This window comes from Brettanomyces bruxellensis, chromosome 9 (assembly GCF_011074885.1).
Source record: "Brettanomyces bruxellensis chromosome 9, complete sequence".
In the NCBI taxonomy this organism is placed as follows: domain Eukaryota; kingdom Fungi; phylum Ascomycota; class Pichiomycetes; order Pichiales; family Pichiaceae; genus Brettanomyces; species Brettanomyces bruxellensis.
In genome coordinates this window covers 388,307-399,570 of record NC_054690.1, presented here as the reverse complement: position 1 = coordinate 399,570, position 11,264 = coordinate 388,307, and the positions used below count along the sequence as shown (strand labels likewise).

The following is an 11,264-nucleotide window of genomic DNA, read 5'->3' as shown; positions in this document are numbered from 1 at the left end:
TTTTTGTGTTTACGAATAAGTGAGGAACAATAAAAATGAAATCATGCCTTCGCAAATTATTTATTTAAGCTGCTAAGATATTGATCTAAAAAAATCCTACAAATGCTCTTTTACAGAGTGGCAAAAGAAAACGATCATTAGATGGTACATACGTCTTAATATACATTGGAACGGCAAAACAGTGAACAAAATAAAAAAAAATGAATGTTCTAACTGTCCTTTCATCAGCTAGATGAAATCTTCTCCATAACTTCCTTCTTCAGATGACTTCTATTCTTTTTTGCCCCGTTTTTCTTGACATTATTACTCTTAGAACTTCTTTGCACATTTGAATCACCACTTGCTGAAGAACTATTCTTATCCTTTGTGACTTCCACATCATTCAGAGTGTTGTTGCCTGCACTGCCTTTGACTTTCGATGGAGGTAAACTATTACCTCTAATGAAATGCTTTGATATCACTTTACTAGTTTCAAACATGCCAATCTTGTCACCAAATATTGGTTTCATTCTATCATCACACAATATTTCTTTTCTATTCTTTGGATTCTGAAGGTTATTCTCCTTTATATACTTCCACATTATTCTGATTGCATCCACCCGAGATACCTGTTCGGTAGTACCCAAAAAGCGGGCAAGCTCTGGTGTGATTGGCTCTTTTTTGGAAAGGTTTGAGGCCTTTATCATCTTTCTTTTCTTTGGCTTCTTGTCAGGTAGCGTTTGGAACGTCTTTCGTTTTGTAATTCCCTTGTGTATTTGCACAGCCCTCAAGCCTGCATTCAACTTCGCACTAAGCATTCTGTTTTCCCGTTCGAGCTGTTCTATTTTCTGCTTCATCTTCTCCTGATCGCTCAATCCGGCATTCTCATTTTTAGCCTCATCCGCTCTTATCTGGAGGTATCTGTCAACAATTGACTTACGTATTTCCTCGCGATGCTCTTTAAATTTGTTGTTAAACATCGCTTCCAATGTTTTCCTCACACGCTTCACACTTAATGTTTCTGTTCCCATTACTTTAATAATTGCATCGATTGCAGGATAAAGGTCTTTCACATCGAACAAAGCACTATATCCAGGAGCTACTTCCTCCTTGCCATCCTTTGACTTCTTTACCATATTACTGCTGTTTGAGAATCAAATGATAGCCACCAATTGGTTCACCAACAACTTGAAACGTTAAACGCGTTGATGAAAATGAATAACCATAAAGAGTTTAACTGTTTACGTTATAAAACGCGGCACACAAGTTGCACCTGGTTCCATTTTTTTTTTTTTTTTTTTTTTTGACGATCTAACCAAAGCTGGAAGATCATCAATAACTAATACATACAATCAATGCTATCTATTAAGTCTTAATAAGGAAAATTTATATACGTGATCTAACTAGTTTACAACAGTTTTCAACTAATCAAGCATCCTTATTCCTTATCTGCATTGCCATTCAAACGGTTCCGCTTCTGCTGTAGCATATTCTTTTTAACCAATTTCTTCCTCTCCATCCTATTCAATTTTCTAGGGTCAATATCCTCACCATCATCAGTGGTTTTGGCTTGATCATCAACTTCAACCAACCACTGGTCATCCATGTCTTTATTCTTACCCTTGTATCCCCATCTGTTAACCCATTCTCCAGAAGCTTCATCATAAACCTTCCGACTTCTCTTTTCTTTCTTCGATATACCTTTCTTTTCTGCAAACTTCTCCCACTTCGTTTTCTCCTTCTCTTTTGGAAGCGACTTCTCTCTAGGAAGTTGATATATTGGCTCTGGTAGCTCCACTAATGTCATATTTGTCTGTTCATCAATCTTTTTGTTCGTCAGTGGCAATGAAAGCACCTGATTTATTAGTAATTGAACATTATCTCTTGTTATACTCTTAAGATAACTCTCTTTTGCACTGGCATCGGATATTTTGGTGGCATCTAGAGGTGCTGGATCATACACTGCAAGATTACCAGTATCATATTCCACTGGAATAGTCTTCTGGACTGTGGCTGGCTTTAGCTCTGTCTTTTCTTCACCCATTATAATATATATATATATATATATATGTGTGTATACGAACCCTTTTTCTACAATACTTCCAGATATGTATTTGTATCGTTGTAAGAAAGTAAGTAAAGTATGATGGTCGAATAAAGCCATCAATATACAGAAGCAAAGGTTTGCAAATTTTCAGTTATAATTTTTTTTTTAGGTTCTCTCGCATTACGTAAGCGCGTAATATGATTCCGCTCTGAGAACATCAGATTTTGTCAGTTTAAAACCAATGAATGGTACTTGTTTATCGCCAGAAAGAGGTTGGTATAGCTTAATCCAGGCTAATAATTGATTCGTATGATAGTATTCACGTAAATATTCAGGAATCTTTAAATGTAGCTTAGGGATCGAATGCATGTTAGATTTTGAATGTGACATAATTCGTACTCTAGTAATCGAATCTTTATTATCGGCAACATCTATGAGCCCAACAACACCAATATTCATAAAAAAAGACCGCTTAAAACATGATATTATCTTTTCTGTTAGATCATCTGATAATGATTGTTCATTACTGTTAGTGTTTAGATGCAAAGACTTTCGAAATAAACGATCAATTTTATCAAGTTTCCCCTTTAAAGGTAAGGCGTCTGGTGAATTGTGAAGATAATTCAATATTGAAAGGATTTCGCTCTCCACCGTTTTGTATTCCATTGGTATATCGTAAAGAAGTGTCGAAAGCTTAAATGAAGTCGTGTCACAATAATATATCAAGGCTGCGAAAATCAAAACCTGAGCTATTACTTCCTGATCATCCGCAATAAGAGCACAATCAATAGTGGCAGCAAGAGAAATCCAGATGGGGTCAAGTAATTGCTTCATACTAAGAATTGCAGTCAATTTCCAGAATGGATGATCATCTGAGTACTCCTTAAAGCTTGAATCAACATATCCAAGGAGATACAATTGATATAAACAAATCTTCTGGGACACAGGGTCGATATGCTTTAGTGGGAATTTTAATCCCCATTTCAGGCTGAGAAGTGCAGTATTCGGTGTACACGGTAATGGCTTAAAGTTCAGTTTGTCGTGATCATTTTTGGAAGCAAGATGAAATACTTTTATGTCAATTGATACCAAAGGTATATTATCAGTCAAAGATTTCCATTCGCTCAAGATCATCTCAAAGTCACGCTTATCAGTGATGGATTTCGAATGATAACCAAACTGTGAATCAAATGTATACGTACGGAGTAAAGACTCGCATATGAGTATTCTGGCAACAGGAAAGGATCCAGTATAAATCCTCATAAGCATTCTTCTGAACACAGATGGCGTTGAATCGACAACTAGAACATTATTTTCATTATATGGCATGATCTTATCAACATCATCACAATTGTTTATCAAAATTACGTTTTTCAAAGGAGATATCGTATTCCAAAGTTCCGCACACATGAGAATAACCGTATTCCCAAGACCCTTAAACTCAATATTTTCTTGAATGAGACGGCCTATAAATTCAGAGGTAGTAGTATCAAACTTTAAAAGACCATTTGAGCTACCAAATGCTTTCAATGATGGTATACTAGCCTTAAAATTCCAAGTTATATCAGATCTAAACATTTTTGGAAAGAACTCGGAGTTCAGTGGGCCAACGATACATAACTTGTTATAGTGTTCCCTAATTTTTATGGCCTGAATTAGTATACTGTCGAATGATGGAACAGCGGATCCGGATGTAAATATTAAAATAGCATAAGATCTCTCAGAAGGATTGTCTCCAAATATGTTATAATCACTTGTTAAAACATGTCTGACTCCCAATTCCTTATAGTATGTATGAGGAAGATCATCAATAACTTTAATTCCGGTGGAGGGAAAATGAAAATGTAGAAGAAACTTGACTAGCGTATAACCGGAAAAGATATTTTCTAACCAGATTGTTTTCTTGGATGGACTGAAAGAAAAGTCATCAAGATCCGATAATATGGTCGATCTATTCTGTATTAGAAGATTCAAATCGTACTGATACTGTGACATATATATTTTCTAACATATAGCCTACCGATAAAAATCATATTACTGATCATCTTGAATTAACCAAGCATTGTTAAAGGTATATTTAGGAAGGAAAAAAGGTAAATATAGACAGATCTGGATCATCTACAGTCCGCGCTTTTATTTATTCCATTGAGAGCGGATTGCATAAAATACATTCGGCATTGGCAACATTAAACATTAATGAATCACATTTATACTGTTTGCTATATTGACAACAAGAAAAACAATCCATCGCCCACAATACATATCATATAACAAGTTTAAAAAATAGAGGCACCCGGAAGGACCAGAAGGAAGAAAGAAAAACAACAATAAAATAGAGGAAAAAGATAAAAAAGGAGAAGCATCGAGAATAAAAAGACAAGCAGATGAGCCAACGAGGAATGACCTTAACACAGTGAAAATCATAAAGTACAGAAGCTCAGTAATAGAGATTGATGGATGAACGGATATGTATTATAAAAAACAACAAAAAAAAAATCCCTAATGTAAGAATTTCGTCGCAATTACATATCTTCATCATCCTCTTGGTGTGTGAGAACACAATGGAGATCGTGCCACTCAACACCAGCATATTTACAATCACTAATACCATCGTCAACGAACTCGACACTCTTGTAGAAGGGAACTAACTTCTGCTTGGCAATTAAAACAACTTTGTCTGCAACACATTGCTGGTTCATCTTCTGGAGATAATCTTTCAAGAGAAGTGATCCTAGCTTCAAACCTCTGTAATGCTGATCTATGACAACAGAATGAATACCAATGATACGTGATCCCTCAACATGTCCCACCTTGCTGTTTCCAGGAACGGAAGGATCTGGTAAGTCATCCTTGGTGAGCTTTGGAATTGCCATAGACCTCTCTGTTATTCTGTTATCATAAATTTTTGTACCTATCACGTGACCAATAAGGGTCTCCTTCTTCACGGTAGACCTAGGAGGCGGAAGTATGAAATCCTCATCCTCGCTTTCTTCATCACTGTCATCATCATCTTCTTCTTTATGGTTTCCAAGCTTTTTTTCTTTGTTCAACTTCTTGCCCTTAAGCTCGATCTCGGCTTTATGCTTTTGCTGTTCCAATGCCTCGGAAGAAATGTCCTCGAACTCACGGATGAATAAACCGGAACAGAGTTCTGGACATACAGTTAGCCTGTACTTGAGTTTCTCCCTGTCGGCCCTCTCGGCATCATCAAATGCACTTTCTTCAAGTTTTTCTACTTGAACAAGATCATATATCGTCAGAGGCCTTATACAGAGATGCTGTGGTCTTTGCTTTAATGGCTTTTGTTCATTCGATTGAGCATGGACTGTTGAGTTGCTGGCTCCTGCAGTTGCTGCTTGTGACATATTGCAATTTAGTGATTCGGACTGATATAATTATAATGATAAAATAAGAATAGGTAGGACGATGGAAAAAATGCCCGGTACTTTATTCAGTGTCTATGATAGTGTACCAAATATGCTTGTTAGGGTATAAAACCTTTAAAACAGGAAATTCTCCAGAAAAAGAATGAGCGTAAGATGGATGACTTAGGTTTGGAAAGGTGTAGATTCAAGAGGAAATGAACTCGTGCGAGTATTATTATTTCTGAATCTTCTTTCCCCTTGCTCTGACGGACGAGTTTTTTTTATTTTATTTTTATTTTTTTTTCCTCCATTTGAAATCCCCAGATGTACCACCGCCCGTCGGTTTCTAGTGTAAGGATTAAACATATGATCAGAGGGCTTGACCATTTTCAGACAAGAATAGACGACAAATAAATAATGCGTTCATTCCGACATGTCATGAATTAGTTAAGTACTTTAAATCTGTGACGTTGGATATTGAACCCATGAATATAAAAGGCTAAACGCATTAATTAATCCACAATTACCAATTGTCACCCACCATACCAAGTAAGTTTTACCGAAGAAAAAATACGGAGATAAAAAAAAAGTAGTTTGATTGCGAAATATTTCGTGCTTTGTGAATCTGTAACCATATCCATCATTTTCTATTAATACCGCATTATTGCTTCGTCCATTTAAATTAGAGACAAATATAAACGCAGAACTCAGGTTTGATCAAACAGATATGTCGGCTGAAAACAAGGAAACACAGGACACGGAAGTGCCACAAATTCTACCGTTAGAACTTATTGATAAGAGCATTGGTACAAAAATATGGGCAATCATGTCTGATTTTCACGAATTCGTGGGGACCTTAGAAGGATTCGATGATTTCGTTAATATAGTGTTGAGTGATGTGACAGAGTATGACGTTTCGAAAAAAGTGGTGTCAAAAAAATCTAAGATGCTTCTATCATCGAGGAATCTTGCAATGCTTGTTCCAGGAGGAGACGGACCGGATTTTTAGAAATGGACACATCCGTGTGAATTTTGTACATTAGGCAAAGATGATGGTAAACACTAATAAATGAAGATACCGGAAAAGAAAAAGTAATTGAAGATAAAATATAAAAGTGCGTAGGTAAGTAAACATAATTCTATCTGGAGAAAATCTGGGTGACAGTCACCTAGACATTGCTTCAACGCTAGTATCGCTTATTCTCCATAGAAGAAGCATGAAAATTGTTCTGTAGGGTTTGAATTGATCAGCAATCACATTCATCAAATCAACATCACTGATGTACTTATCTTTCTTCTTGTTTCTACTGACTTTCTTTGTCCTTGGAATGACACCGTTGTCAAGAAGTTCTCGAGCCTCTTTCTCTAATGCTGGCCTCTTTTTAAGAAACTGTGTAAACCCTCTTCTAATACCTAAATCCCCAGGTTCAAAAATATCCAGTCTTTCCAGTGCAAACATTGTAAACATGGAGGAGGACCACGGACCGATGCCTTTAAATTTTTCCAAATCGACCCTCAAGGATGCATCATCGATGTTCTCAAAATATGACGGACTGAACTGGATGCCTTCATCAATTTCATCAAGTTCGATGTCAGACATAAATGCTTTGGAAAGCCTTCTTATATATTCAGCCTTCCTATGCGAAAGACCAAACACCCTCAATTCTTCTTCTGTGTGTTGGTAAAAAGTTTCCGGACTAGGAAATTCTTCTCCATCATTGCAAAGCCCACCAACAATCTTCTTACGGATAGCAGCAGCAGCATGTCCACTGATTTGCTGTGAAATAAGACCGCCCGCGAGTTTCTCAAAGTAAAAGTTCAATTCTCTCACTCTAGTAAACCCATTCATTACACCAACATCATTTTCTTTATCTGAATTCTTTAGGCATATTCCAAAGGCCTTATTATCAGTAAGAAAAGAATATAGACCGGGATCTTTGTCCACAATAAATTTTAGACCATCAATGAATGTCTCTGTGTGCGTATCAAGATATATTTTTGGCAGCTGTATTGGTTCTCTTATCTTACTATTTGTCAAAGGGTAAAACTTCAGGGTAATGGATTTTGGAGCGGGTTGGCTCACTTTTGCCCTTTTAGCCTTTGTAGATACATTTTGCTCGGCAATAATCCTTTTTATTGTTCTCTTTACCATTTATGGAAAGACAGACACCTTGAAAGTGTAATGCAGATAAGGACTGTGGCAAAAGCATCGTGGGAGAAAAAAAGTGAAAAAAAAGATGAGGGATTCGATAATGAGTTTGCAGACACATTTATTTAATGACACACTGTATTTGCTAATATACAAGTATCATATGAAGCTCAAATTCAAGATTTCTAATTAGACTAAATTTTACATTCAGGTAAACATCAATCTGTAGATAGATCTGTGGAAGATAAAAGAACTCCAGAGAAGATAATAATAAATAAATTCCTAGGCAAATTCTTAATTGAAGAGCTCAAGGTCAAAAAAAAAATAAAAATAAATAATAAAAGCATAGCGGGCAAAGGAACAATGGAGGCCAGTTGGCCCTCGATAACATGAAAATACAGCATATATAAGAGACAGAGAGTTCCCACTGTCATTCTTTACGCTGTAAAGGGACTGCAAGTGAAAAAGAGCAAAATTTCAGTAGATACTTGCCAACAATTGTCATTATCACCATGAATTTAACTATCACCGTTGAGGGAACAGAGCAAATATTGAATATAGAACTTCCGGGAGATTTCGAGATCGATGATTTTCTTGCCTATTTGGAGTCCGAAACTCAGATTCCATCTAAAGATCAAGTTCTCCTTTATGATAACAAGGAGCTACCGTTGAGATCTCCAACTGTAAAGGTTTTATCAGACTGGAAATTGGAAGAGGATACGCTTTTAATTCTTAGAAAGACTACTTACAATATTCCAAATTCTAATATCAACGAGCCAGCAATTGAATCTTCTTCGCAGATGAATCCAGATAAAATGCTGGATTCCCCATATATGAGTGAGCAAATCGAGAAAACAAGGCAGCAAATGCTCAGTAACCCATCGATGCAAATGCAGATTGACCCGGCACTAAGAAATGTGTTGAATGATAAGAATAAGTTTAAAGAAGAGATGGTGAAGATATCAAAGCAAAGCTTCAAACGAGAATTAGAGGAGAGACATAAACTACAGCAGGTTTACAACAATCCAGATAGTGCAGAAAGCCAAAAGAAGATCTTAGAAATTATTAGACAGCAGGCTATCGACGAGAATATGAGGACTGCTATGGAAGAAACACCAGAAACGTTTACCAAAGTGCACATGCTATATATAAACTGCGAGGTTAACGGGTTTCCAGTGAAGGCATTTGTTGATTCAGGTGCACAAATGACGATTATGACTCCTGAATTGGCCGAGAAGTGTGGAATAAGCAGATTGATCGACAAAAGATTCCATGGAGAGGCCAGAGGTGTTGGATTCGCCAAAATCGAAGGACGAGTGCACTCTGCAAGCTTGAAAATAGAAAACTCGTACTTTTCATGCAGTTTTACTATTGTTCCTTCGCCCAATGTGCCGATGTTGCTTGGATTGGACATGCTTCGAAGATTTCAGGCTATAATTGACTTAAAACAAAACAAATTGATCATGGGTGAGGCGGAAACCTTATTTCTTCCTGAATCTGAATGTCCCGACATATCAGATGGCAATCCAGAAAGTGCGGGATCCTTTGGAAGCAATTTGTTTAGTCCGAATAGTGGATTTAAGCCCCAGTCTGGAGTGAAAAAGCCAGCAAAAGCTCCGAAAGTTTCGAAACGAGTGAATGCTGATCCAAAGAAAGTCGAACAGTTGGTTGCAATGGGATTTGATCGCAAGCAGGCAGAGCTTGCATTGATTCAAACCAACAATAACGTGGATCTAGCAGCAGGCATGCTGTTTGATTGAAGGAAGAGTGGCTGAATTTCCGCCGATGGGTTGATCACTCATCGGGGAAAGTGGCAAAACGTAGATGAGGGTGTTTCTCTGTTATATTTCTGCTGAGACCATTCCAAAGCCAGCTGACCCTTTCATTCTTTTTAGGGAACTTGATCTCGGCCTTGAAATTCTCTATAAATGCTCGATCGTTATGATTAATTGTTGTACTAAAGTTTACAAACTCGTTGTAGATGGACACGGAACTCCAAAGCTGGATTCTGCGTAGACATGCCACCACCAATGAAGACACTTGTCCTCCATTATTGCAAAAGATGAAGATTGGATTGTTTTCCGCACAGATGAGGATCTGGAGAACTTGAAGTACCTGGTTGTGATCTATAGGCACGTCTCTATTTTTACCCTTATCCTTTGCATTTTTGTCTGTTGCGATATGAACGAGATCTATATTGTGCTGAATACAGAATTGGGTAAGGGAGGAGTCTGTTTCCATGGTGATTGGATATGGTACGAGGGCAATCATTGTTTTCAAGTGTAACGTTTCCAAATATGGATAGTTTATGGGTCTTGGATACGCTCCTCTTGAAAGACTGGGTTCGATCTTTGAAAATTTAATAGGGGGTACCAGAGCCGGCGGAATCTTCTCTGTTGACATTTTGCAGACTAACCAGCTATCTTTTGTCTCTATGAACTTAACGGAAATAAAGTGTATGAGAGACTCTCAGGAAAATATATGAGTTTTTGTATGTCAGCTTATTGGTTGGTCCTTTCATGAATATACTTAATTCCTGGTTAAATTATTTTGGTTTCATTCCGATTTAATTCATTTTATTTTTATTTTTACTTATATTTTTTCCTCGGACCAGGAAGACAGTATTAAGAACAGCGATATGTTCGATATCTATACCAATACATATATATGACATTTTGGCTGTAATTTCAAGATATTTAACATTGTTACTTGACAAAATTTCCCCAATGGAGTTCTATGATCCAGAAATAGAGCAAGGTGCTAAATCTAGTCATGCTGATGCCAAAACAGATAAAGCAGTGACAGATATTAGCAGCACTGTGGAAAAAGTGTACAGCAACGTGGAACAAAATACAAAAAAAGGATGGAGTACGTTCAACAACTTCTTTAAAACCATACAGAGCAGTATTCCACAAAATGCAGAGCTGCAAAAAAAGATGTCGGAAACTGGGAAAGGACTCAGTGAGAATATCAACAAGACTAGGGAGACACTAAGCAGTAAGTTATCGACACAACTTTCAGGATTAAACATAAATAATGATAACATAGATTCTTTGAAGCAGAAATCTACGCAGGCATTGAAGAATGTGGGTTCGAATACAAACAAGTATCTTGACCAGCTAGATTCGCATTTAGAAAAAGTTGAGAATACGACGCTGGGATATGCCACACAGTTGACATCTTTCTTACAAGCCAAGACAGGAATCAAGGTTGGAATTGCCGAAAAGGCTAATTCAAGCTCTCTTGGGCAGAAAAACATCCAACAGCAAGCAAACGGGTCACAATCGGATATTCTCTTTAATGTTCCGAAGGGTCTTGCGAGTAGTCGTGTAGAGGCACAACTTCATGAATTGCAAGTGAGTATAGAGCCTTACGAACAGGCGCTTAACAACTCCAAGAAGGAAATTGAAAAGTACATTCTTACCGAGGAAGAAAAGCAAGAGGCTGATAAGCAGCTTTCTTCTGAAGACAGTCCATTAAAAAAGATACAACAAGAACTGGTTCCAGGAAAGATGGATGGATCATTCTTTTTGAAATGCTACTTTAGCAGTAGAAAGAAAATCATACAAGACGAGAAAAAAAGAAAGCTGCTGCTTGAGAAGACGGCTGAAGAAGATGAGGACGATTTCAGCTGGGATGATGATAGTGATGATGAAGAGGATAAAGCAGAGACTACTACAAAGGGCAATGGTGAGAAGAAGGAAGAATAATGAGATGTCTGATG

The 11,264-nt window shown here is 37.2% G+C and overlaps 9 protein-coding genes across 9 annotated transcripts; 3 read left to right on the top strand and 6 right to left on the bottom strand.

Moving 5' to 3' along the window:
- Positions 1–224: 224 nt before the first annotated feature.
- On the bottom strand, positions 225–1,115 carry BRETT_002059 (uncharacterized protein; the record flags this gene model as incomplete). Its single annotated transcript, XM_041280597.1, has 1 exon — positions 225–1,115. One exon carries the CDS (start codon positions 1,113–1,115, stop codon positions 225–227), a length of 891 nt encoding a protein of 296 aa, XP_041138388.1.
- Positions 1,116–1,417: 302 nt separating this feature from the next.
- BRETT_002058 (uncharacterized protein) lies at positions 1,418–2,023 on the bottom strand (the record flags this gene model as incomplete). The annotated part of the gene is made up of 1 exon (XM_041280596.1): positions 1,418–2,023. One exon carries the CDS (start codon positions 2,021–2,023, stop codon positions 1,418–1,420), a length of 606 nt encoding a protein of 201 aa, XP_041138387.1.
- A 183-nt stretch (positions 2,024–2,206) lies between these two features.
- On the bottom strand, positions 2,207–4,021 carry BRETT_002057 (uncharacterized protein; the record flags this gene model as incomplete). The annotated part of the gene is made up of 1 exon (XM_041280595.1): positions 2,207–4,021. The coding sequence occupies one exon, from the start codon at positions 4,019–4,021 to the stop codon at positions 2,207–2,209; it is 1,815 nt and encodes a 604-aa protein (XP_041138386.1).
- A 527-nt stretch (positions 4,022–4,548) lies between these two features.
- Positions 4,549–5,391, bottom strand: BRETT_002056 (uncharacterized protein; the record flags this gene model as incomplete). The annotated part of the gene is made up of 1 exon (XM_041280594.1): positions 4,549–5,391. One exon carries the CDS (start codon positions 5,389–5,391, stop codon positions 4,549–4,551), a length of 843 nt encoding a protein of 280 aa, XP_041138385.1.
- A 727-nt stretch (positions 5,392–6,118) lies between these two features.
- LSM5 (RNA-binding protein lsm5) lies at positions 6,119–6,400 on the top strand (the record flags this gene model as incomplete). Its single annotated transcript, XM_041280593.1, has 1 exon — positions 6,119–6,400. One exon carries the CDS (start codon positions 6,119–6,121, stop codon positions 6,398–6,400), a length of 282 nt encoding a protein of 93 aa, XP_041138384.1.
- Positions 6,401–6,556: 156 nt separating this feature from the next.
- Positions 6,557–7,543, bottom strand: BRETT_002054 (uncharacterized protein; the record flags this gene model as incomplete). The annotated part of the gene is made up of 1 exon (XM_041280592.1): positions 6,557–7,543. One exon carries the CDS (start codon positions 7,541–7,543, stop codon positions 6,557–6,559), a length of 987 nt encoding a protein of 328 aa, XP_041138383.1.
- A 509-nt stretch (positions 7,544–8,052) lies between these two features.
- Positions 8,053–9,300, top strand: BRETT_002053 (uncharacterized protein; the record flags this gene model as incomplete). Its single annotated transcript, XM_041280591.1, has 1 exon — positions 8,053–9,300. One exon carries the CDS (start codon positions 8,053–8,055, stop codon positions 9,298–9,300), a length of 1,248 nt encoding a protein of 415 aa, XP_041138382.1.
- Positions 9,301–9,334: 34 nt separating this feature from the next.
- On the bottom strand, positions 9,335–9,943 carry BRETT_002052 (uncharacterized protein; the record flags this gene model as incomplete). The annotated part of the gene is made up of 1 exon (XM_041280590.1): positions 9,335–9,943. One exon carries the CDS (start codon positions 9,941–9,943, stop codon positions 9,335–9,337), a length of 609 nt encoding a protein of 202 aa, XP_041138381.1.
- A 323-nt stretch (positions 9,944–10,266) lies between these two features.
- Positions 10,267–11,250, top strand: BRETT_002051 (uncharacterized protein; the record flags this gene model as incomplete). Its single annotated transcript, XM_041280589.1, has 1 exon — positions 10,267–11,250. The coding sequence occupies one exon, from the start codon at positions 10,267–10,269 to the stop codon at positions 11,248–11,250; it is 984 nt and encodes a 327-aa protein (XP_041138380.1).
- Between the last annotated feature and the right edge of the window lie 14 nt (positions 11,251–11,264).